At 42.1% G+C, this 27,920-nt stretch overlaps 1 protein-coding gene across 8 annotated transcripts in view; it reads right to left on the reverse strand.

Moving 5' to 3' along the window:
• Positions 1 to 27,920, reverse strand: part of LOC122806936 (tropomyosin alpha-1 chain) — a 317,433-nt gene that overhangs the window by 27,163 nt on the left and 262,350 nt on the right. For all 8 annotated transcript variants that reach the window (XM_044077774.1, XM_044077773.1, XM_044077779.1 and 5 more), the window contains one exon: positions 14,414 to 14,547. In XM_044077774.1, the coding sequence (XP_043933709.1) occupies positions 14,414 to 14,547 (134 nt within the window). The remainder of the gene's footprint in view (positions 1 to 14,413; positions 14,548 to 27,920) is intronic.

The raw sequence follows: 27,920 nt of genomic DNA on the forward strand, positions 1-27,920 counted from the left end.
TTCAAACATCAGGTAAATGAAAGATAAGGTATTCAAACATCAGGTAAATGAAAGAGAAGGTATTCGAACCACAGGAAACAGCTCATTAATAGCTAGTGGCTTAATCCTCTGCAGCAACTGTAAGAGAAATGCTGCTGTCAGAAGTCAGATTTGAACCCACACCTCACTGTGGAGACCAGAGCACAATACCTAAGTGAAGGATTTTAACCCACCTGGCCATCATGACAGAAAGGAAATAACCCCCTAATTTCCAGTTATAAGGGATTAAACTCCATAAACTGCATGAACAAATTCACCACCCTGCATGAACAAATTCACCAACCTGCATGAACAAATTCACCACCCTATCTTCTAGACTACAAGAGTAGCAGATTCTAAAACTGTACGGTAATTAACAGGAATATATGCACCCCACTCCTGAAATAAATCACTATTCTAACTGCAGAAAATTTATCCTCATCAGGCAGCACCACATCACAGCACAACCCTAATTACCAGCGAATGAAACTAGAACCCAAATTTGGCAGCTTCAAATCAAAACAAGATTCTCAATAACAGAATTGTGCATCTACATCCCATTTCAAGAAATGAACCATAAAAGGATTTTAATTACTCTGTCACAGATCCAGCAGCACACAAAAATCTCTCATACAACAGTTATGTACTTACCATAACTTGGCATCTCTGTTACCCTGTTTCATTATTCCTCACGACTGGGTCTTGGAGCAGACGTCAGAACCGATCCGGCATTACAGAAGACACAGATTCAAGGCTTGAGCTCCTCCCTCTCCCATAATCTCCTTCTGCACTCCAACGCTCAGATCAAGTGTGCTGTAGTTACCCCAGAGAATATATACTTGAAATTTTAAGCAAGGGTAACGTAATCCAGAAGCCAAAAGACTCAAGCTTCCTCAGATCCCCCACAGAGCATGGATAGGGGAAGGTGAGCAGGAAGTGAGAAATAGTAAAATAGCATAACACACATGCCAAATTATTTTAAGTACATTACTGCTGATGTGATGTTATCCATTTCATTATTCCTCACAAATGGGTCAGAATCCCCAGCTACAACAGTATCCTGGGTGCCTGAGCACCGTGGAACCAAAGGATGCTCCATTTCTGGAGACAATATCCAATTTGTAATGAGAAACGAAGGTGTGAGGAGTGGACCAAGTGCCCGCAGCACAAATGTCATCTATAGACACCCTCACAGAGAAGGCTGACATGGTAGCAACCGAACTGAGAAAATGAGCCCTAGGCAGATGAGGTAGCTCTAACCCCATGTGAGAACAAACAGTGGAGATGCAGTCTGAAATCTATTTGGAAATGTTACCTTAGACACTGCTTGACCAAGTCTGTTCAGACAGAATGCTACAGACAGAATGCTACAAACAATTGATCAGATTTCCTGAAAGCCTTAGTCCTGTGCAAGTAAAATCTTAGCTGTCTATGTACATCCAGTGTATGAAAGAGGTATTCACCCTTGTTGGAGTGATTCAGAAAAAAGACAGATAACCGAAAAGACTGGCTGATGTAAGTTTTGGCTACCTTGGGCATGACAGATCGATTAGTACTCAAGGCCACCCCATCTTTGTGAAAAATAACAAACATGAAACTGGAACCATACCAATGTATTAGCGCTTTAGTCTTGACAATGCAAAGGCTTCATCCGGCAGCATCCTTCCTAACCAGCATCAGCTGTATGTTTCCCCTGTGTTCCATCAGAATACTATGTTCTTCTTTTTCTGCAATGTCTGCCTGACATACTGTCTGACCAGACTTGTGATGTTCTTGTTCCTTAGCAGCCTCTCATGGGGTCAGCCCAAAGGGACCAAGAGAATCAGAGGGCAGCAACACGGTTTTGGTGGGAATGTCAGTCCCAACAACAAGAAACAGACATCCAAGTCACTTCAGAAAACTCTTTTGATAACTTTCTTTTTCTGCTGAACTGGGAGATCCACTGATAGGAAGTTGCAGAGCAGGATCTTTTACATCAGATCCTCAAGCATTTATTTTCAAGATAAAGACTCTTGGCAGATAAAACTGCACCTTACAGTCTTGGGGCTAAAAACTGACAAATTGCACAAGACCTAACATCGTTCTGATCCCCAAAACAGAATACACAAGCAGTTTGAGCATATTTGGAAGGGATTTGTCTACCTTAACATTTGCCCTTTCTGACAGATGTATGGAAAAATTAATATTACTTTTCCACAGAAAAAGCCGGTTTCCCAATACTTATCTGCCCAAAACCATAGATGAAGCCAACCACTGATGCTCACACAGCTAAGGTGAATAAGTATACAAATGACAAGAAAGTTTGAATTTATGGTATAGCAGTACATCCCTCTTATATACCAGCATGCAATCTCATGCTTAGCGCAGATGTGCAGTGTGTGTAAGGTGCACAAAACTTTGTAGACTGCTCATTCGTTCAATATCCTAAGCAGGATACATCCCACAAAGCTAAAGGCTCCTACAACAGTGACCTAAAGATGACCATGTTTATTTATCTTGATCTTATTTATCAAAGCTGTTGGTACCCTACTTCACTCGACAATTTTACTGAAAAGTGTGGGGGTGAATCCATGTTGTATGTTGGTTACAAACTGGCTTGGAAACAGAGTAATTTGTAATTATCCGAGCAGCATTTGAGTCCCCACTAGGTTGTGTGTTGTTCCCCATTATTATTTAGTGCGTAAGTGATTGGGTGTGCCACCTTCGAAGCTTTGGGCGTCGGGCTGGCAACTTGGCACCGCAAAAATTCACTGCCAATCATTAGCGGACCAGTGTTCTGCTCTGGCGACCCCTAACCAGGAAAAGTCGACTTGTACTACTATTTGATTTCCCTGTTTCTTCAAAATTTTGGTGGACAAAATATGCCAATATCTGTAAAAAAAGGAGCAGCCATCAATACTGAAAAATATAAGTATTACATAGATCGACAATGTTAGACTGCAATTTAATCCTCAAAAGAGCAAAGTGATGTTTGTCTGGTATAGCTGATGGAACAGAAACTGAGTTAGGAAAGTAAAAGTAGAAACTGGACAACAAATCAAAAATTTGGGAACAGCTACTGCTACTGAGTTTTCATTCAAGGAACACATTACTAATATTAAACTGAGAGCTACTACATACAATTTGGACACATCAAGAACTGCATCACAGGGACTGGTACATACTGTGTACCTTAATTACAAATGAAGCTTATATAATAGTTCTGTATAAATCTATTTTTTGCAATTTATTGTGGACTTGCATCAGTCAGAAGCAACTCGAGAGTTTTACTAAGCGAACAATTTAGCAAATGTATCTTTTACTCAATAATTTGAATTTATTATATGTAAATTATGAAGAGGCAAACTATGCATAGCTTTTATCATGGTTTACCAGTGGAGAAACAGTATCACTGTAATAGACAAATAAGCCCAGAATATAATGCGTTTATAAATAGAACTGATAAAAGGGATACACAAGTCGCACAAGCTCTTCCTTATTTATGGAATAAATTACCACAATCTGTACAATTATCTGGAACTTTCAACTTATAAAATGGATAAACTTGTGTACTCCAGGAAATATGACAATGGAATCGTGCAATCTTCATTCTTTGAAGGACTTTGCACCTAAATGTACTATACTATGAAAATATGAAATTAGAAAAAAGTTGGTACCAGTAGCTATTCCTAAATTTTTGATTTGTCCAATTTCTGCCGATCCTCAGAAAATTAAAATGGGAAAAAAAAAATGAAGCACTACTGTGCACGAGCCGTGGTTTGTCGTCCTAACTGTGCCACAGTAACGCACGACCAGCAAGTAAATGGATGTTTCAAATGACACTGACTCCTTGGATTACTTACTACTTTACACTGCAAGTTTTAACACCACAGTTCCTCTTAGTTTTGTCGAATGCCATTTCTTCGAAAAATGCAGAGGGTGTGGCTTATCAACAGTACAGACAGCACAGCAGTGGAAATGTTGGTGTGCAAAGTCGAGACAGTTAAGCTGAGGTTAGAGGGGTGAGTGCATTTGTGTGTAGGTATGTGTGCTAGGCTCAAGGTCGGGGATAAGTGAAGGATTAAGTGTTGTATGTTTGTGTGCGTGTATGTGCATTTTAGGGTTAGGTTAAAAAGCCATGCCAAAAGGGACATTATACTCAATTATGGGCCTAATTAGTGACGAGTACAGAGGAACTGCCTTTGCTGTAGATGTGATGCCTTTGCTAATCAACTGTGCTATGTAGAAGGCCCTCCTTACTACAGTAGAAACATCATAGTCAAAGCTAAGGTCACAGTCTACTTGTGATCCCAGATCTCTTACTACTTCATTGGTGCATATGGTATTGTCGTTAATTTGACAGTGTGAAGGGACAGTTTGTACCGAAGGGAATGATGCATTTCCTTGCATTCCAATTGATTGAGCGTGTGACTAAGACATTAGTCAGTGGTCTGTGTAAGACCTTCCTGAAGTATACAGACAACACTTGGGGATTCAATAATTGCAACCAGTTTGCAGTCATCTGCAAACTTGGTCAGCCACAGCCCCTTAGTTTTGGCCTTAACTTAACTTCTGAGAAGTATATATCTAACAGTAGGGGGCCCAGCACTGACCCATGTGGCACCCTGCTGGTGATGGGTTGGCTGGTTGATGTGGAGTCACCACTTTGTTGTAAGATGGGTTGCTATCTGGCTTACAAACCATTTAGTATCAAAGGGGTTTACATTCGGTTTGCCCAGTTCATCGGTAATGCCAGAGTGTGGGATTGTGTCAAAGGCCTTTGCCAAGTGGAGGTATGCTGTGTGCACAGATTTACCCTCAATGGCCCTGGTCACATTTCCAAAGAAATCCTCCAGGTTTAATAGGCCGGATCTGCCTCTGACAAAGCCAAATTTGGTCAGATCCAGGTCTGGAAGTCAACTGTGTATTTAGGAGATCCAGGATGATACGTTACATGGCTTCATAGATGAGGCTGGTCAGACTTATGGGTCTAATTCCCCGGGTCTGTTGCTAAGCCACCTTTGTGGAACAGAACTGTTGCTGTTCTCCAGTCCACAGGAACAAAGCCTGACTGAACAGGGCACTTAATGGTGATGTTAATTCATGTTTTAGCCTGTTTAGAAGACAGCCTGGCATGGCATCTGGTCCCATAGAGGCTGTGTTTTTTTGCCTTAGACAAGGCCTTTAACGACCTGCTCTTCGGATATGTAGGATGGGGGGTTGAGGGCAAGGCTTGTGATAAGTTTGGAGGGGTTAAGGGAGTGAGATTTTTGCCAAACCCTGTCCGCTAGCAAGTTTGCAATCTCTGTGGGATCAGTGTGTGCGATCCAGTTAGTCACTACTTTGCTAAATGCTTGGGTCCTACCTTTTAGGCTACATACGTAGCTGTAAAAGGCTTTATGGTCATCTCTGGATGTGACTGTTAAATTTTTCTCAAAGTCTCATTTGCCTGTTGTGGCTGAAGAGGGTGCTTTACCATTGTTGGGTATTGCCTTAGTTTTCTTAGACAGCAGCTTTTTGCATTTGTTGTAAAGTTTGTTGATGCTGGATATCCACCAGGGTGGCTTGTTTTTACTTGGGGCTCTGACTTTGAATCTTTTTAACAGCAGAGTCTATGCACTTGTACAAGTGATTGTACTGGGCTTCAGTATAAGCTCTGGTGTAGTTACCAGTTCCAGTTGATGGTGGGGCTTGGAATGCAATTATACCTTCTCCTAGGAGGGTACAGTTTGCCTTGGTGAAGTTTTTCAGTCTGACTTCACCCTTTGTGAGTTCTGGTGTTGGTGCCAGTTCGAAGGCGACTGATTTGTGGTCATATTTAACTGATGAGGATTCTACGGACAATTGCTCCAAATTTGGCTTTGGCAGACCATTTGCCCTCCGGTTTGTTTAGTTTGAGAGTGCTTTTATCCTGCTGGGTTGTGCATCTCCTTATTTGTGCCATGATTTTCTTCCTTCTGTTATAAAGTCTACTGATGTTGTGATTCCACCAGGGTGTCTTGTTTGAGTTAGCTCTGTACTTCTTTCTAGTGGGTAGAGCTGCCTCTATGCAGTTATTAACATGAGTGCACAGGGATTCTGTGAACAGTTCCGCATACGTAGCAGTGTTCTCAGGGTTTATGCCTCGGCATATGCGAGTCTGCGTGTCTGCTTTGAAATATGCGATTGGTGCAGCGTACGTACTACTGGCAAGTATGTGATCGGTGCAGCGTACGTACTACTGGCAAGTATGTGATCGGTGCAGCGTACGTACTACTGGCAAGTATGCGATCGGTGCAGCGTACGTACTACTGGCAAGCTGACTGACATCGAGTGCTTTTATGCAAGAGATCTGCCTCCAGTGACATTGTGTAAATCTCTCACATACCACATCAACCTGTTTCAGAATTAACTGGACTCCTCAGTGGGGATCTGTATCAGGTCTTTTGGGCCATGAAATATCTGATCCTCTTTGATCTTCTATTCCCTCACAGAGCAAATGGTTTCTCAAATATTCACTGGAATGAACAAAATCATCAACAAACAAAACATGCTGGTGAGATAGCTCAATATCCTAATGTATTCCCCACCTCTGGATCAAACATATATATCAAGCAGTGAGGCAACCTAGGCAACGGGATGGGTGGCAACCTCCCAGCAGGTCTCACTTGTATTGTCCTCCTTGAAGCAGTTCCTGAACATTGTTTACTGGCTATGCCTGTAATGGTCTCCAGATCGACAGTCTACTACTCACCTATGAACCTAGTTTAAAAGCCGTGATCTGCTACAAAAAATACTGGATTTACTAAGTATTAAAACATTACTTGCCAAGAATTTGACAACGGTTACTGTCAATAAGCCACATTCATATAACTCACCAGGAAGGTCAGGAAAGGACAAAAAAAACAAATGACAGCAGAGACTGAGACTGACACAAAAGTTAACAGAATCTGCTGTGAAATGTGCAAGTCAGTATCCTGTGGATTCTCAGTCTTATGTCACTCAAACATGTCTCCCCTCCATTTTTATAATATGGTGAGACTCAAAAAACTGCAACACAAAGTGATTCTAGTCAACCACCCTCCCCATTTAGCAGTGCGTTACTACAAACATCAAGCTCTGTAACAAAAAAAAAAAAAAAAAAACAGCAGTGGTACAAGACCCTTAGCATGGTATAAACCACATCTCCGTTCTCAAGTATCTGCAAGTCTGACTTTAAAAAAATTGTTAATTTTAAGCACAAGACACGCTGACTCAGAGTACGATTCTGCAATACCTACCCCTCCACCAGGCCAGTTGTGCGAGATTTAAAATGAAGTACACATGCTTCAGGATACACATTGCCAGTCAGCCACAACTGCAAGCTGCATTTGATATTAATTCCATCTACAAAGGGGACTGACAGCACTCAATCCCTGCCTAGCTAATTCTGAAAGAGCAGAGGTAGTCAGACAAGTGTTAAGGAGGGTGCTTTCCCCGCTAAGAAACGGGATTAAGGGAAAAAAACGAAAAAAGGAGCATAAAGTACAGTTTTGTACCTACCATAAATGTAGATGTCCGAACAGGATAGCATCTGCAGTCATAACAAATGGGTTGTCCTGTCGTCAGGCAGCCCTTCGGTCGGCCGGATTCCAAAGTCTGGGTCCGGCTTCGGCTGATGTCGCACTTCACCCGACGTCATCTCTGCTGGTCTTCGGGTATAAAGGCATCAGCCGACGCCATTTTCCTCAGTGTTTCTTGCCCCAGATGCCAGTTGCCCTCTTGGTAGGCTATATTTTGGATAAATGCCAATGTTTCCAAAAAAGTAGAAGGCAAACACAAAAAATAACAATGTATGTACATATATACAAACAAATACACCATAAGAGACTCCCCCCAGCTAGCTATTAGGAGGGTAAATACCCTAGGAGTACCACAGAGGGAAGGAGGGTGGGTAATCCTGACTGCAGATGCTATCCTGTTCGGACATCTACATTTATGGTAGGTACAAAACTGTACTATGTCCTTCAAGGATGCATCTGCAGTCATAACAAATGGGTAGAATACCATAGCCAAACTAGGGAGGAGGAAGAAGAATTATGGTGTAGTTAGGATCCCTTGCAGTACAGCAGTGGCAAACCCTGCTCGGGATCTAGAGTACAGAGGTAAATTATAATGCTTGGCAAATGTATGCACGGAGGTCCAAGTAGCCGCCTCAATAATGTCCTTGGTTGCCACTCCTCATAAGAAAGCTGTGGTAGTGGCTGTAGCCCTTGTAGAATGAGGTCTTATGTTCTGTGGAATTGGTTTTCCGTGGTAGGAGTAACAGAATCTTATGCAATTTCCTATCCATTTGGAGATTGTCCGTTAGGAAATTGCTTTTCCTTCCCTTCCTGTTGCATAGGCTACTAAAAGCTGGTCAGTCTTTCTGTGAGCTTTGGTTCTGTCCAGGTAGTAGCGTAACTGTCTATGTACATCCAAGGTATGCAGCAGTCTTTCCCCCCTGTTCTGTGGATTGGGAAAGAAGGTAGGTAGGTGGATTGCCTGGTTTAAAGACACTCTGGATACCACCTTAGGCATAAATGTAGGATTAGTTCTCATGGACACCCTATCTTGATGGAAGATTAGGAAGGGTTGTACTGCCATTAAGGCCTGTAGTTCAGAAACCCTCCTTGCTGAAGTAATTGCCAGTAGGAAAGCAGTTTTCCATGATAGGTGTTGAAGATCTGCTGTTGCTGCTGGTTCAAATGGAGGGAGTGTCAGGTTTTCTAGCACAAAGTTCAAGTCCCATGCTGGTAATGGTGGTTTCCTAGGAGGTTTTACATTCTTGATCCCTCTGAGGAATTGCCTGAGTAGAGGATGCGAAAAGACAGGTGGATCAAGCTGTATTCTGCTGAAATAGCTGATGCATGTATCTTGATGGAGGAATAGGACAGGCCTGTATGTAGAAGCTCTGCCAAGTACTCCAGGATGTTAGCAATATCTATGTTCGACACATCTTTTCCTCTTTCAGTACTCCAAATGACAAATCTTTTCCATTTTCCTGCATAGTTCCTTCTTGTTGAAGGTCTGCGGGCTTCAAGGATAATGTCTTTAACCCTTTGGGATAGGTCTGGGTTAGTTGCTGCTATGTGATGTTCCAGGCAGTCAGTTGCAAGGTTTTTAGGTTTGGGTGCATGATGTTGTAGTTGTTCTGAGTTAACATCAAAGGCATCAGGGTATTGACCACATTCTCCCCTGAGACATGCTCCTCAGCAATGGATACCAGTGTTGTCTTGGCCAATTGGAGCTATCAGGATTATCCTTGGGCATTCCTCTTTGATTTTCAGTAGTACCTTGTGCATCAAAGGAAGAGGTGGAAATGCATATGCTGTCAGGCCTTTCCAACTGAAGGATAGAGAGTCCACCTTCCATGCAAGTGGGTGGTATGTCCTTGTGCAGAATTTTTGAGCTGGTGATTGAGTGGGGATGCGAATAGGTCTATTTGTGGCATTCCCCATTTCTTTGTGATGGCCTTGAAGATGTCCGGGTGTAGCATCCATTCGTGAGCATCCGAGGTGGTTCTGCTTAACATGTCTGCTAGGGTGTTTTCTTTTCCCGCAGAAATATTGCCTGTAACTGGATGTTGTAGCTCAGAGCCATATTCCAAAGGTCCAGAGTCATTCTGCATAGGGGTATGAATGAGTGCCTCCCTGTTTGTTGATGTACCACATGACTGTGGTGTTGTCTGTCCTTATCAGTAAATGGCCTTCTTTGAGGAATGGTCTGAATTTCTGGATTGCTAGTTTTACTGCCAGCATTTCTTTTGGTTTATGTGCAGGTGCAGCTGGTCTGGAGTCCACAATCCTTGTATGCATTTGTCCAACATGTGCCCCAGCCTAGGTCTGAGGCGTCCGTTGTGATGGTTTGGCTTGCTTGAAAGTTGTGGAAGGGCAAGCCTGGGTTTGACTGGCATGCTTGAGCCCACCATAGGAACTCCTGTTTCAGGCATGGGATTAGTGGGATTTCGGTTTCTAAGCTGTGCCTGTGTTGAGACCATAAATTCTTTAGGTACCACTGTAGCTTTCTCATATGCAGTCTGGCATGTGGGACCAAGATTATGCATGATGCCATGAAGCCCAAGGCCTGCAGTACTTTTCTTGCTGTTAGTTTGTTCTGCTTTGTTAATGCCAAGAAGTAAAGAGGGAGTTGTTTTGTTTTTCTGCAGTTAGGAATGCCATTTGTTTTGCTGTGTCCAATTCCGCACCCAAGAATGTTCTTGTTTGGGATGGTATCAGTCTTGACTTTTGTAAATTGACTGTGTATCCCAGGGCTTGTAGTAAGCAAATGACTTTTGTAAATCTGTTGTCAGCTTGCTTTTGTTGTCCGCTTGTAACAGGCAGTCGTCCAGGTATGGATAAATTTGGATTCCCTGTAGCCTGCAGTGAGCGATTACTGATGCTAGGCATTTTGTGAATACTCTGGGCAGTAGATAAGCCAAAGGGCAATGCTGAGAATTGATAATGCTCTGATCCTGCAAGAAATCTGAGGTATCTTCTGCAATTTGGTCGTATGGGGACGTGCAGGTATGCCTCCTTGAGATCTAGAGTTACCAGCCAACACTCCTTGCCCAGCATGGGAAGAAGTTGCTGTAGGGTCAGCATTTTGAATTTTGGGACAATGATGTATGTGTTTAAGACGGACAGGTCGAGAATAGGTCTCCAACTTTTCTCCTTTCTTGGTACTAGGAAGAGTCTGGAGTAGAATCCTTTGCCCTGTTCTGTTATTGGTACTCTTTCCACAGCTCTTATCTTTGTTAATTGCGCTATCTGCTTTAGAGCTTCTGTTTTTTTGATTTGGAGGTAGGTTTGGCATTCCTCTTTTTACTGGTAAAGTGTGGAAGTGGAACCTGTAACCTTGGTCTATGGTTTGCAAAATCCACTTGTCTTTTGTGATATAGTGCCAATTTTTCAAAATAAGGCTAACTTTCCGCCTAAAGGTGCTGTTATTTGCTCCCTGGTAGGCCGTGTCAGAGCCAAGTCACTGTCATTGTCCTGCTGCAGCGGCACTGGTTGTGTCTGTGCCTCTGTTATTGCCTTGCCACTGTCGCCCCTCTGTAGGCACCTCCTCTGGATTGATTTCTGCCTCTAGAGCGCCTATTCCTGCCTCTGAGATTTTGAGGAGTCTGGAAAGGACCAATTTTTGGCAGGCCAGTTCCTGCTAAACCTTGGGGCTGAACCTGTAAGAAATCCTTAACTGTTTGTACAGATTTTGCCTTCTCTTCCATTTTCTTCATTACTTGCTGAGCAGGTGTACCAAATAGACTGCTCTTATCCATAGGAGCATCTAACAGCTTTGCTTTAACATGATCCGCAAGACCTGTTCTTTCAACCATGCATGCCTTCTTGTCACTGTGCCAGTCATGGCTGATCTAAATGAAGCCTCCAGTGCATCATAGCCACATTTTAAAGAATGGTTACTAACCTGCTGAATGTTATTCACCATTTCTAAAACATATTTCTTATCTAAGGGTCATCAGTGGACAGCTTCTTAGTTAACTGATCAAGCATAAACTCTTGGTATTGGATCATATGAAACTGACAGTTTAAAGCTCTAGCTGAGAGAGTAGCAGAGGTGTAAACTTTTTCCCCATCTCTAAGGACCTGGATTCCCTTTCAGAAGGAATAGGGTTTTTTGCTGAGGTCGAGGCTACTGCCTTAGGCCCCTGGGATATAGTCTCAGGATCTGCAAGTGGGGCCTTGTATAGGTGGTGATGAGTGTCTGGCACCCTGTAAAATCTATCTGGTTTGGCAGGGGCTGGAGGTAAAGTATCAGGAGCAGTGCAAACATCATTAAATGCATCATCCACAACAGGCAGTACTGGAGGTATAGCTAAGGGCCTATGTTGTAAGTGCAGAAATGTCCTAAGCCTTTTTCTTGAATCTGAGAAATCTTGTCCCTGCCATTGGAATTGTTCTCTCATGGCATGTAAGGTTTCCCCAAAGGAGAATTCCTCTGGTGGAGAGGCAGATGGAATGGATTCTTCAGCATCTGAATCTTCATAAGTAGGAAAAGGAGCCTCTGGCTGGTCTGTAATGTCTGAGTCATCCGAAGAATCATCAGAGGACACTGGCTCGGGGGGCTCTGCTCTAGGTCTCTTTTCTGGGGGCTGAGAGGCCCTGTCTGGGTGGGATTGGGATCCCCTAATTAAGGATATTAAATCCTCAGCCAGAGTAAGCATTTGTGAACTAGAAGTGGGCCTGTGTGAGGGGGGCTTAACAGGCACTGATTTAACAGTTTTGGCTGCTTTAGCCCTGGCAAAGGCCTTAATAGACATGGCTGCAGGAGGCCTAGCAGCACCACGTGCTGGGGTAGAGACATCCAAAGGAATGGTGTCTGATAAATCACTAGGAACCACAGTAGTAGGCAAAACTTCTGAGGCCGATTCAACTAAGGTAGCAGGAGCCTCAGTAGTAGTCATGGATTCGCTGAAGATTGACCGGTTTTCTCGGTTTCGCTGAAACAGAGACACTCGCTTGCTTAACCGTGGTTTCGCCGAAACCGCGGACCACGAGTGTCGGTCTTTTCTTTGGCGTTTTTAACAATTTGGGTAGTTGGAGGATCCGACGGCATAATGTACGCAAAATCTGAGCCGAAAAACTGTTCAGCAAACTCCGACCGACGCCTAAGCGTTAGTCGGTTGAAGGAAGCACAGGCCGAACAGGCTGCTACGTCGTAGTCTGGGCCTAAGCAAGGCAGGCAGTAAGAGTGGAAATCTTTATGAGGTATTTGTTTCCCACAAGTTAAACAGTTATTGACTTTTTCTGACATCGGCTGAAGCAAGAAAGAGTCCCCAACGGGGTACTTAGCTTTTTAGAAGTCTTCGAAGTAGTATTCGGTAGTAGTAATCTCTGGATCTGACCGACCGGCACTTGCGAACAGCTTCTGCTTCGGGCGCCGCGCGGCAAGAAAGACTGAGGAAAATGGCGTCGGCTGATGCCTTTATACCCGAAGACCAGCAGAGATGACGTCGGGTGAAGTGCGACATCAGCCGAAGCCGGACCCAGACTTTGGAATCCGGCCGACCGAAGGGCTGCCTGACGACAGGACAACCCATTTGTTATGACTGCAGATGCATCCTTGAAGGACATCACCATAGACATACAACTGGAACTTTAATACAACAAAAAACGAACAGGATAAGCGCTTTCGGCATATGCCTTCCTCAGATCCTGAAAACAATTCCAACACACAACTAATTAAAAACCAGCTAACCAATCTAGTTAAAAGGCAATTAAGCAACTAGAAAATGAGGCAATGAAACATAGCAACACTTACTCCCCATTTGCATAATGCACTTGTAACAAAAACGTGTTTTAGAATAACTTAGATCCAGGCTTAGAACAAAACTACATTTTGTTAAAGACCAGCATCTTTCTTACTACATTACACTGCAAGTTTAATACCGCAGTTCCCCTTAGGTTTGTCGAATGCCATATCTTTGAGAAATGCAGGGGGTGTGGCTTATCAACAGTACAGACAGCAATCGTCTAACAAAATGTAGTTTTGTTCTAAGCCTGGATCTAAGTTATTCTAAAATACGTTTTTGTTACAAGTGCATTACGCAAATGGGGAGTAAGTGTTGCTATGTTTCATTGCCTCATTTTCTAATTGCTTAATTGCCTTTTAACTAGATTGGTTAGCTGGTTCTTAAATAGTTGTGTGTAGGTATTGTTTTCAGGATCTGACAAAGGCATACACTGAAAGCGCTTATCCTGTTCTTGTTTTTGTTGTATTAAAGTTCCAATTTTATGTTTATGGTTTTACGCTCCTTCTTCATTTACTTCTAATTTGTGCATTAGAGCATTCTTTGGTGGTGCTACTGGATTTTGGTACTGTTTTCAAGAAATGGGATTAAGGGAAAATGCGGACCACACATATGTACTGCAGTCATACATAATACTGTTTTTTGGGAGGTAGGTATATTAGCATTTAACTGCATATTTCCCTTATCAAGCACTAGAAGAATGCAGGTACTAAGCTGGGAATTTATGACAGAAATAATTAATGCTGTATGCCTGCAAAATGAATACAAAAAGCCAATACTTATCAGCTCAATGTAAGAGACATCTAGCTTAGAAACTGTACAAGTAACAAATCTCACACACACAAGTGGGAACTACAAGTGACAGCATATTACAACCACAACAGACAGTTACATATGTAACCAAGTCAAGAACAGCTAGTGTAACGGATGCAGCAACATTCCCACTGGACTGGATATATTTTACTCAGGAAGCAACAGTGTCGCAACAAGGTGTGGTTGACATAATCTACCTATCTTTGGAGTGGTTTGCTCAAATCAATCCATCACAGAGGTAAAAGCTGCATTAAACACAGATAAAAATCCCATAACCTATAGTTTATCCAAATATCACATCAACATATGATGATTAATACAAACATACATAAATATTACCTCTCGCTCTCATCTGCTGCTTTCTCCGCCTCTTCCAACTTCTGCAGGGCAGTGGCCAGACGCTCCTGAGCACGGTCCAACTCTTCCTCAACCAGCTGGATACGTCTGTTCAGGGAGGCCACTTCAGACTCGGCCTGTGTCAAGGATGAAAGAAAAAAAGTAAAATTTAAAGCACCTGTCATCAGCTATCCACCCATAATGTTAATTCTACAATTTACAACTACCTCATCAGTCCATAAAACTTAATATGTATTTAATTAAAAATAACAGAGATGTTAACACACAAAATAAGAGAGAGGCAAACAAATGATCAATATGCTCAAGATGTTTCTACATTACCAACGACCTCAAAAGTCTGGGACTACAGTTATGATAAATCAAGAAACACAAAATATGCTACTACTCCACACAGTCAGTAAATAAAAATGACGCACTTAGTTAAGACACAGTTCGCACTTGCAAAGTATTTATGTAACAACTGCCTTTATGACAGAGGTAGTAAGGCTACAGTCAAAAGTCCATAAGTATTTTTTACAAAGGAATTAAAAATTGTTGCAACATTCATATATGTACAATTTGAAAAACTGCACATTAAGATTCTTTGTTTGACACTGCACTTGACAAGGTTCTATAATAAAATGTCCATTGTACTGCGCCTAAATATACAATATTCTATTTGGTGCACACTTCATTTCCAGTCCCACTAACACAGTTGTGCAAAGATATACCTACTACCTTAATTTTTTTTTAGTTTACCCCCTTCCACCCAAAAAGTATAAAGCTACCGATTAAAATGTTTGTTGGTGTGTATGTCATACCATTAACAGTCTTGCTTCAAAGTGAGAAAAAAATGCAAGCAGTAAAGTTATTCAAAAATGTTTGGTCTTCAAAGTTCGGACATAAATGTACAGAGATATGCAAGTAATTTTAATGATTTAATCAAGTCGGCAGCTAACTAAATTGGTGTTGGATTAAGTGCTCTAAGTGGGAATCTTAAGGAAACATAAGAATTTGTAGGACAAATCATACCCACAAGAAGTGCAAAGGACTGGACTGACACCCCCCCCCACAAATAAAAAGCTCACTGTTGTAAAACAAGCTGTTTCGTTTATTCCTGTAACATTAGGGTGTTTAATGCAACTAAAAGTAACCTTAGGAAATATTTTTGTCCTAATTTCTCAAGACATTTGTCCTTTTTTCGCAGAAGGAAACTGCTCGCATAGGGACTTGTCCTGTGTTAAGAAGGACGGGTGGTAACCATAACATTTCCTATACAGTCACAAGCCAAGTAAATAATATTCACAATTCTAAGTGTGACCGCAGTTTTGTGGTACTTTATACCACCACAAAGAACAACTTGCATACTTCTCTAGCATGCAGATATTTGTAAACCATGAAATTCTGCCTCCTGCTGGCCAAATGCCTGTTAAACAGTTTAACTTACAGCACAACGAAACCAGGAAGATACAGAAAATGTTTTATGAAGTCTTTTTTCTCACACATGGACTGAGCTTGAAATTTGTCCACATAAATTCTTCCCCAGTTAACACATTTGAATGAAGAGATTAATAAATAAATGTAAGACTTTATGTGACAGAAGGCATGGCAGGAAAAGCCACTGTAGTAGGCTATTCAACTAAAGGGGCCTGATATTCCACAGCTCGTATATAAAAGCGGATATAATACGATCCCCTCTATGTAAAAAAAACAAAAAAATATAGCATTAAAGCATTCTCTAAAGAGGTAAAAACACATCTGTGGTGACTGAAATATTTCAAGAGAGGGCTTGCAAAGCTCAGTACTAAAAGAAAACAGGTTATGTTCTTGCACGTAAAGTCACCAAGTCAACAGTACGAGGACACAGTTGGCAACTTCTTCAGTGACAAAGAGACTCCCATGCATAGGAAGTCATTTTCAGACTTGGGAGACTTTCTTGAAAAGAGATCCTCTTGAAAACAGATCCTCAACTGCCAAGCCATTTTCCATATTCAAATAAATGCTACAACTTTTTCTTTGCAAAACAAAAGAAAAAACTGCAGGAACAATTAATTATAGTCAAATGAAAATGTACACACTCGCTGTGCAAACCAAGAAACTGTTCCGTTGTAAACAAGGTTCTCACACATCAGGAAGAAGTGGACAGGGAGAAGCACTGCAAAGTCTGCACATACTGTCTGGCTAACTGACTTGGTACCAGGGGTGAGACACTGCAGCCCCTACAGGAGCCAGATGTTAAAATGATCAAGTACTTAAGCAGACTATCTGCAACAGGCATGGCTGATGTATCTTTAAGGAGGGAAGCTATGAACAACACTCTTGAGACCCTTGCTTTGCATCATGTGGATTCCTCAGCTAACTGAGGGAGACATGGAAATTCTTTAAAGGAGATCATGTTGATACAAACTGTCTGATGAAGTCTTCAAAATATAAACAGATACTGAATTAATGTAAGAATAGCTGATGGAGCTGTACCAATGAGAACAGACAAGTGTCCGTCTTGGAACAGCAAGAAGGAAAAGGCATTTGCTTCTAACACTTGAAAAAGCAGCACATGCCAAAGTAAGCCAAAATGAGCCAGGCTGGGAGAAAAAGGTACAGTGCTTCATTTGCTGGTTTATTTTGGTTGGCATTTTTTTAAATAAAGATGTAAACTTTAGAAACTTAACATTTAACAAATTACTCTAGTGATGAATCTTGAATACTTGTACTGAAGCGTTAAGCATTGTGTACAAGCTACCTGTGAAGATGCAGACGGACAGAAAACGGGATTTAGCCTCAGAATCTGGTAACTGGGTCAAGGCCTGAGAAAGTAAAGCCAGAAAGAGTACCTGGACATGTGCATCTGGTAAGTAATAGCTCTGAACAGCTGAAGTGGCGGAAGTATACACCTTCTTACCCAGCTTTTCTAATAGCTTGCTTTTCTTATCAGAGGGAAGCAGCATAGAAGGAGACAAGGGACAGGATTTATCAGAAACAATGGAGACCACAGCAAGAAACTCGCAGTCATAAAGGACCTTATAAAAATCGGTCAGGTCTCATGGGGGCAGAGACTTGAGAGTCAGGGATTTTAGAAGATGATGCAAAGGCATCCAGGAAAGCAGGAAGAATTGGTGGAACAGCAGAGGGTGCAGGGACTTCCATTTGAAGTAGATCACAGCAATGTTTTTGTTCCTCAGAAATCTGAGAAAACTTCCATTTAAAAAAAACTCTTTCTATGGGGAGTCTCCCCCATTAGACTTCTCCTCAGGGGAGACATACTCCAGAGGAGAAGGAATCTGTGTAGAGTATGCCAGGGAATCTTCATCAGGGGATTAATCTTCAGAATCAGATTCAAGGACCCAAGACTCCACGGCCTGCACAGAGGAAAAACCCTGAGACCCAAAAGCCAGTACTGGAGAAGTAAAAGCATGAATAGGGAAAGAGAATGAAGACGCTGAAGGCCTCAACACCATCAAGGCCTTAAACAAGACCCTGTGAAAATGCATCCCAATCTGACTGGGGAGTAGAAGGGACATTTGGAGGTTTTATTGTTTCTTTTTAACATGGCTGTCTGTTTAAGAAGGCCGGACATAGGCCTAACACCCAGTTTAGTCCTAGATAGTGGGGCAGGAGCATCACTGAAGTCCTCCAGCAAAACAAGCTACAGTTCCCCCAAGTCACCCAAACTGGACATCTGCATAGCCTCAGACGTGCTAGGATCTGCACCCTTGAGGCACCTACCGAAGAAGCAGACCAGACCTCCAAACTTACCACTGGGTCTTCACTGACCTCAAGTGGAACATCAGAGGAGGCCGGCACAGCCGAAGAGGATTTGGGTCTTAACTTAATTACCTTTCTCTTCAAACTCAGCTCAGCTGAAAGACTTGCGGAACCTTCCATCACCCCCAAAAGCCAGATGTCCAAGTCTTTGATTTTCAAGGTAAAGATTTAAGGCCGAAAGTTGGCTAAGCAAGGTCTTTGGCACGAAGGCCTGGCAAACAGATCAGGAATGGTGATCGTGACTAGGTCCCAAACAAAAAAGGCAAAGCTCTTGACTATCTTTATGTGGAGTCTGCCTTCCACACCTACACTTGCCCTTCCTGGATAACATGAACAGCAGCAAACAGCAGTAGCAATAAAATATACCCTCAATGGGGTACTTATCTGAAGCTGGAAGCAATACAAACAAATCTGACTGCAGACCATACGCGAGAATCAACCTTTCCGAAATGCAACAAAAAAGTTCTGAGGAGGGTTCATGCGGATGTGCCTTTTATAGTTCACTGTTGTCAGTACCTATGTGACATCCTATGTACTGGAAGCGGCTATAAGCTTTTGTATATAGTCCAGAAGTTGGGTCGATGGGTGGAATACAACCCATATGTAAAGAATACTGCAACACTAAATAGGACATCTTTTCTTTGATGAATCACTTTATCACGTGTGACATTTTAATATCCAATTACTGCCTACTGTGTAATGACTGTAAGGAAAGGTACACGCAAACTAGTAAAGTAAATAACTGTCAAAGAGGTTTGGCAATAACTGAAAGTTGAAATCAAGTAAATAGCAGTTATAAAAGCTGATTTCAAATTGGCTATGTAAACGTATGCTCCTGTGTTCTTGAAGGTTGCTCATCTTTTAAAAGCAGAGTGTGAAAACACACCAGAGCATATTCGGCAGACCATTCACAGGACTGTCAACATCCCAATCTATACAACACACTTTAAATGTACAGTTGCCATTTTGGGGCTCTTCTCTGCTAAAATAAAGTGATTGCCCCACTTCAGATAAATGATAGCCAAATTAGTAGTATGTGCTTGAAAAACCATCCATGATCTACACCCACTCAACAACACACTAGCAGAAAAGTACAGTAGTGTACACTTAGATGTTAGAGTGTATTCACTGTTGCAGTCATTACATTTGGGTAATATGCTGGCAGGTTGCCCTCAGTCGGCCTGATTAACAAAGTCTTGGGTCCTGTGTCGGTTGCTGTCCCTTCTTCCATGACATCAGGTCATCAGGGGTATAAAACATGCAGCCGGCGTCATTACATCAGTTTTTCTTGCCCCAGATGTCAGGTGCCCCCCAAATGGGGAGCAAAATATATATATTTAAAACACAAAAAATATACCTCCAAACAAAAGCAAATACACCAAAAAGGCTTTTAAGCATAGTAAAAGAAAGGAGAGGTATTGTAAGAGAAAAACAGGAGGCTGGAGGGTGGGTAACCAGGACTGCAACAGTGAATACACTCTAACATCTACAGTTATGTTAAGTGTACACAACTGTACTATGTTCTTCGTGTTTCACTGTTGCAGTCATTACATTTGGGTAGAACCCCAAAGCTATGGTTGGGAGGATGGATTTATACAGCATTAGGAGCAGCTATAAGGCTCTGCAGGACAGCAGTGGCAAAGCCAACTCTGGATTTAGAGAAGAGAGGTAAATGGTAATGTTTGGTGAATGTATGAACTGAGCTCCAGGTAGCAGCTTCTAGAAAGTCTCTGGTAGGAACCCCTCTGAGAAAGGCTGCAGAAGTAGATGCAGCCCTGGTGGAATGAGATCTGATCCCCTTGGGGATAGGTTTACCATGGTGCATATATATCAGAAACGAATACAATGGCTTATCCATTTGGAAATGGTCTGCTTTGAAATAGCCTTTCCCTCTGCCCCTGCAGCAAATGCCACCAATAGTTGTTCAGATTTTCTTAGAGATTTTGTCCTGTTTAAGTAGAACCTATGTTGTTTGTGTATATCCAATGAATGCAGAATCCGCTCGACCTTGTTCTGCGGATTGGGAAATAAAGTTGGCAGATGAATGGTCTGATTAAGAGCCACACTGGATACCATCTTAGGCATGAACGATGGATTGGTCCAGACAGCCACCTTGTCTGGATGAAAAATAATGAGAGACTCCACTGCCATAAGAGCCTGTAATTCTGAAATCCTTCTAGCTGAAGTGACTGCTAAAAGGAAAGCTGTTTTCCAGGGAAAAATTTTAGGTCCGCAGTAGCAGCTGGCTCAAAAGGAGGGAGAGTGAGTTTTTCCAAAACAAAATTGAGGTCCCATGCAGGAGTTGGTGCTCTCCTGGGAGGTCTTAAATTTTTGGCCCCTTTGAGATACTGCTTTAAGCAGACGAAAGAAGAGGGGAGGTCCTGTGTTGTAATGAGCTGAAAAAGCTGAGGCATGGATTTTTATGGAAGAAAAAGATGGACGCTTGTGAAGCATCTCAGTTAAATATTGCAGAATCTGAGGAATATTGGGCATTGCTGTGCTTATTCCTTGTGATTGGTTCCAGGCACAGAATCTTTTCCATTTGTCAGCATAAGATTTTCTAGTACTAGGCCTTCTAGCCTCCAAAATGACATCCATCACAGGTTTGCTGAGGGATGCCAAGGGTGAAATTAGTTGATTAGCCACGCTGCAAGATTTAAAGTTTGGAGCAGAGTGTGCAGAATTTGGTAGTTCTGCTGAGACAGTAGGTAAGGTGTCTGAGGCAGGTGCCATGGAGGAAGGTGCAACACATCGCACAGCAGTGGGTACCAGTGTTGGCGAGGCCAGTCTGGAGCAATCAGAATCATTTTTGGTTTGTCCTGACTTAGTACAACTTTGGAGAGCAGAGGAAGAGGGGGGAAAAAGCATAGACTGATAGGTTTTTCCAGCTGAACGATAGAGTGTCCACTTTCCAAGCTTTTTTGAGATGAATTCTCATGCAGAATTTTTCCAATTGATAGTTCTGGGGTGAGGCAAAAAGATCTATGTCTGGACTCCCCCATTTGCATGTCAACATGCTGAAAACTTGTGGTTCCATTTTCCATTTGTGTGGGTCCATATGATTTCTGATAAGTTCATCTGCCAGAGTATTTAGCTTTCCTGGCAGGAATTGAGCTTGTAGTTTTATCTGGTAGGTCAAGGCCGTGTTCCACAATGCCATGGCTAGTCTGCAAAGGGGGTAGGCATGTGTACCCCAACGCTTGTTTATGTACCATATAACTCTGGTGTTGTCTGTCTTTATCATTAGCTGTCCTGGATGAAGGTAGTCCTTGAAGGCTGTCAGTGCATTCTGGACAGCTAGCATCTCTTTCCGACTGATATGTAGGTGCATTTGATTTGGGCTCCATTTGCCCTGAATGCACTTTCCTGCCAGATGAGCCCCCAAGCATAGCTTGATGCATCTGTAGTTAGGGTTTGGTCGGCACGGGGTGGAGTGAATGGTAGTCCCTTGTTTTGGTGGCAGACCTCTGCCCACCATAGGAACTCTAATTGCAGGCAAGGTATGATAGGAATCATTGTTTCCAGGCTGTGACAATGTTGACTCCATAAACTTAAGCACCACTGAAGTTACTTCATATGCAGTCTTGCATATAGAATTAGAAGAATGCAGGAGGCCATGAACCCCAAAGGCTTGCAGAATTTGTCTTGCAGATAGCAGGGTTTTTGTGGCCACCTGTTTTGAAGTAAGTCATCAATTGAATTTGCTTTTCTGGCATAAGGTAAGTCATCTGGGCAGTTGTATTCAAACTTGCACCCAGGAATGTAATTTTTTGAGAGGGTCTTTTCGTTTATGGTGTACCCTAGACAAGTTAGAACCCTTTTACAAACACCAGATGCTTTAGAAAAATGTCCTTGTTTTTCTGCCTGAATTAGACAACCATCCAGGTATGGATATATTTGAATATTTCTTTGCCTGCAAAATGCAATTACTGGAGCCGGGCACTTTGTGAAGACCCTGGGTGCAGCAGATATGCCAAAGGGCAGTACAGAGAACTGGTAATGCAAGTAGCCTGCTTTGAAGCGGAGGTATCTTCTGCAAGATTCCCCGATTGGGATATGCAGGTAAGCCTCAAGTCTAGAGTTACCAACCAGGCATCTTTACCTTGCATAGGTAGTAACTGTTGAAGAGTCAGTTGAAGAGTCAGCATCTTGAATTTTGGAATGTCCAGAAATGTGTTTAGAGTGGATAAGCCCAGAATTGGATGCCATGATTTGTCTTTTCTGGGTACCAGGAAAAGTCTTTAATAGAAACCTTGTCCCTTTTCATCTTCTGGTACTGGTTGAATAGCCACCATGTTCACGGAGGGACAGAACTTGTTTCTGGGCCTCTGCCCACTGATTTGGGGGCAGATCTGGCCATCCGTTTGGGATTGGCAACTTGTGGTAATGAAATCTGTATCCCTGGGATACTATATTTAAAACCCATTTGTCCTGGGTAATAAGGTGCCAGTTTTCCCCCCAAAGGGGCGGCTAAAAGGTAAGTGCTTGGTGATTGTAGAGGGAAGTCATTGAGACTGTTTACCATAGGGAGGTGCCTTGTTTCCAGATTTGGAGGTAGAAGCACCCCATTGTTTTGTTCTAAAAGTTCCCTGTGATTGAAATCTGGAGCCTTTGGAATGTCTGGATTTGACTTGAGCGGCTCGAAGTGACTGGAAAGGATTCATTCTTAGTAGGCCACTGCCTACTAAATCTTGGAGGTTACACTTGTAAGAAATCTTTCACAGTTTGCGTAGATTTAGCTTTATCTTCCACCTTTTTTAACACTTCAGCCTTATTACCAAAGAGACGGTCCTGTTGGAAAGGAGCATCCACCAATTTTGCTTTAACATGATCAGGCAGAGTTTGCTCTTTGAGACAAGCATGCCTTCTTGGCACAGATCCAGTTACAGCAGCCCTGCAAGAGGCCTCCAAGGAATCAAAACCACATTGCAAAGTATGTTTTCCAACTTGTTCAGCTGAATGTAATAAATCCTGCAAATCTTTATTTTCCATAGTGTCAGAGAGTAACATAATTTTCTGTTTAAGTAGTCCCATGATCATATGAAATTGATGGTTTAAAGCCCTGATTGCCAAGGTTGCAGACATATAAACCTTCTTACCCCATCCAGCCAGCGCCCTGGAATCTCTATCAGAAGGGGTAGGATTTTTAGCAGTAGAGGCCTTAATGCCCTTGGGACCCTGAGAAATGGTTTCAGGATCAGCAGTAAGATTTATGAAAAGGAATTTGCGGGAGTCAGGAACCCTATTGTATCTTGTCAGGCTTACTAAGAGCTGGAGGCAGAGAATCAGGAATCATACTAGATTCTTAAAAAACATCATCAACAATGTCTAGAACAAGAGGTATAGCCAAAGGCCTATGCCGAGGAAGAAGAAGAAAATCCCCAAGTCTTTTTAGATTCAGAGAAATCCTGACTTTCCCAGTGGAAATGTTCCCTTAAGGTATGCAAAGTTTCTCCAAAAGAGAAACCCTCAGGGGGAGAAGCAGAAGGAATGAAATATTCTGTGTCAGAGTCCTCATAAGTAGGTATAGATAAATCATGTTCAGTAGAAGAATCAGAAGAAATAGAATCCTGATCAGAAGGGTCATAATCAATGTTTTGCCTAGGCCTCTTAGCAGGAGGGGGGGTTGGCTACCCCTGATCAAGGTAATTAAATCCTCAGCCATTTTGATCATTTGCTTTTTAGGCATAGGGGCCTGCACACGTGGCCCAAGAGTCGGCTTTTTAGACATAGAAGTATATTTTGGCCTTAGCTTTGAAGATGGCATTGGTTTAATACACAAATCTTTAGGCCTGAAAATACCCTCAGAAGCCGGTGCCTGCACAGTGGCTCCGGACCCATCTAAGGTAGAGACATCTGCGGGTTCAATAAGTATCTCGCGGCATATCGGACTCGGAATGGGTCTCAGTAAAGGCCTGCGAATCAAAAGTATCGGGCATGAGGGGCCGCGAACGCACCTCACCGAGTACCGGCGAACTACCGACTGGCTTAGAAGCGTAGTAGTCAGTTTTGGACCTCAATGGCCCCCGTCTTTTTCTTTGCGTTTTTTAGGTATTCCGGTAGTCAGATTGCTAACAGACATCATTTCTGGATAGTTAAATCGTGAGCCAAAATATTTAGAGGCAAAAATGTACCAACGTTTAATAGTGCGTTGATTAAATATAGCACAAAACCGACAACAAGGTACGTTATGATCAGGGCCTAGGCAAGGAACACAGTACAAATGAAAATCCTTGTGAGGTATTTGCTTCCCCCAAGTAATGCAATTATTAACTTTTACTGACATCGGTAAGGAGCAAGAAAAAAAAAGTTTCCCCAACGGGGTACTTAGCTTTTAGTTGACGACTTCGGTTCTGAAACTCGAAAACGAAAATTTCAGGTATCGGCCGACTGGCACTTGTGAACTGCTTCTGCTTCGGGCACCGCGCGGCAAGAAAGACTGATGTAATGGCGTTGGCTGCATGTTTTATACCCCTGACATCATGGAAGAAGGGACAGCAACCGACGCAGGACCCAAGACTTTGCTAATCAGGCTGACTGAGTGGAACCTGCCAGCAGATTACCCAAATGTAATTACTGCAACAGTGAAACACGAAGATCATGTGACAGACATTTTACAAGTAGCAAGCAACAGAAGTTGGCACAGATACTTGAGTAACAGAGTTTCAGCAAGTCAGTAGAAAGCAACACACAGACGCTATCATCTTCCTTCCCTGCTGATGACACACAAAGCACACTTCAAAGAGAAGTAAATAAAACTCCAGCTGTGGACATCATTATCATTTGTGTAACACTGCCTGGGACATCTTCAAAAAGCAGTAATATATTACAGCTAGCATCAACTATTGTAGGACATTAATTAGCAGCAGAGGCATTAGCACCACTGTAGCCTTCGATTCAGTGTGTCAAACAATGGTGGGTTACAGTCACACACCACATTTTAATTTATTGATTTTTTTTCTCTTGAATGCTTGCTAAGCATCAATTCAGTAAAAGCATGACTATGACACAGCTATCGTTCAGAGAAAAATCAGAAGGGTTTAACTTTGATCACTACCATTCGCTATGTACATCGGTAAGGTTCCAAAAATTGGGCACGCAATGCAGTTTAGCAATGTGACAAGCTTGCCAACAGCTTTTGTAACGGGTATCACCCTCAGCACCAGTAAGCAAAGGTTTTCCACTAGGGATAGAAAGGTTGAATATTTAACTCTTCTCCATGAAAGACACAAGCAAGCTCCATTCCTCATTACATCAGCAAGGGAAAGGAAAATTCCTGTTATATATATATATATATATATATATATATATATATATATATATATATATATATATATACACATACATACATATATATATATATATATATATATACATACATACATACATATATACATACACACACACAAAGAAGACTGGGGGACATGACGGTTTTTATGATGATCTTTCTGACAGCAAGTAACAATGATGACCACCTTGACACATCAAGTAACAATGATGACCTTCTTGACACAAAAATGTTCTAACACAGTCATTACTACTCCCCAAACAGAATTGCCCCCCTCCACACACACAAAAAAAAGAGAGGCAGTAAGGAACAAATTTGTGCTTTTAAAGAAAACAAAAAGAGTAGCAGCAACAAAGTCTGCTCAAAGTACATTTCTCCACTCCTAGTCTGTCCTCTAGCTCACTTCCATGCTCCAAGGCTCTCAGCTTCATTATCCACCATAAATCTCCACATCTACATCAGGACAACTGTCATATTCACTGAAAGACAGTCGTGTTATGACTGACAGATGGCTGGAAATGAGAATGGGCTCTACCAGTAAAGCATCATTTTAGGTTGCCATAAGGGGTTCCCCAAGCTGTCCTACTCCATGTGAGGTGGTTAAGCAATGACATTATGTCTATAGCATGTACCAATGCATGCAGCACTTCAAAATCGTATTCATAATGTCTTTCAGTGCCGATATGTTATTTCCAAAGCCTCCATCAGGATCAAGTTTTGCAGCGGTCTCCTCCTCCACCTGGAGAGAAAGAGAGAGAGAGTATGGACTCGAGATCTACACTCTTGTCAGACGCCCAACTTCCTATGGAACAAGCCAAGCTAGAGACTGTGGCACAATATGCAGAAACCCAGGGTGATAAATCGCTGGCTACACCTGACATCATGGAGTTAACTAACCATCTTGGTGCAGAAGAGGAATGACCAAGCATATGCCTGCCTAACACAAAGTTGGGGGGGGGGGGGACATGTTAAAATACTGCTTTATGTCTGCTCCCCTCTTTAAAGTGTGCGAGTATATGTTGGGCAAAGCTGATAGCATGTCCTAGAGCAGACAGTGACAAAAGCATCAGAATGGGCAAGGAAACTGAATATCATAAGAGACAATTTACGCCCAAGCAACATGCATGCCCAACCACTAGAAGCATCTTCCAGTGTGCTGTGGAGAAGGCACAGCACAACAAAAGATATACACAGCACCTTTGCTAGCTACAATATGAATGAGCTCTTTACTTTGCCCTACTCCACTCCTGTACATGGCATGCCACTTCCCCAAATGAACCTAGTGACTTTTTCCAAATGAGTACCCCCCCCCCCCAAAATACATTTGCATTGAGGTATTTCTGTGTTTGGACTGGATTCTAGAAGATGGAAAGGAATCATGAAACTAGTTAGGGGACATCCTGAGGTCACTGGTAGCTGAGGAATAAGTATGTAAAAAATAACTAAATGGAAGCCCAACATTTGGAAAATCAAGCTGGTAAAACTACACCATTTATAAATTGTGCATGTGACACCTCACACAAAGCTCAAAAGTATGGAGCTAAATTTTGATTTTGTTTCAGTATAAAATGGCATGCCCTCCTCTGGGTGACACTAACGTGTTCTGTAAGTAATCAAAACGGTCATAGCAGGGAGTGACTAAACTAATAAATCATGAATTTCATATGAAAGTTGCCCAGTCACTAAGAACATGTTGTAAACCAATAAATATGTCCCTATGAGATCTAATCTGAACATGTTTTAATTAATACTTTTTAAAGGAAATTATAGTACTACATGGGTCCTAAAGCAAAATGAATAATAAAAAATCAACAGTTAAAGTAATGCAATACAATTTAGCCTTCTACGTAAGAGACGATAAACCTCAACTGCACAGATTAAAAGTCCCAGAACAGGAAGTAGGTTGTGTCCTGTGAGAATATTCTTTCATTATCTTCCTCTACGTACCACATGAACTTTGTTCATTTCTTAGGAGTATCATTCATTATCTCCCTCTACGTACCACATGAACTTTGTTCATTTCTTAGGAGTATCATTCACCTTTGAACTTGCTTTTTATTTTCAGAGAAGTTATGTATGAAATACATAGCATATAACATTTTAGTTGAGCAATCACAATCTGTTATACAAAAGCTTGAAAAAAGATGTGCAGCTTAACATTTGTACAGCCTTAGAAAAACACTACTTTATATGAAGTATTGACAAGTTGCTATTGAGTGATATTGTATACCTTCACTTGTCAAAAATGCCAGTGCTTCAATTTAACAAATAAAATTACAAGACCTATCAAACCCCTCGCACACACACACCCACAACAGCATACAAGTCACAGCTGTTCTTAACCACTCTGTGGGAGTTACCCTGGAAGTCCACTATACTACAGGAAACTAGTAATTTTTTTTTTTTTTTGCTGCTGTTATACAGCTCAATTTCTCAGCAGGTATGCGCATGTAGAGGTAA

Source organism: Protopterus annectens, chromosome 7.part0 (genome assembly GCF_019279795.1).
Source record: "Protopterus annectens isolate FY-2018-M chromosome 7.part0, PAN1.0, whole genome shotgun sequence".
Lineage (NCBI taxonomy): Eukaryota > Metazoa > Chordata > Ceratodontiformes > Protopteridae > Protopterus > Protopterus annectens.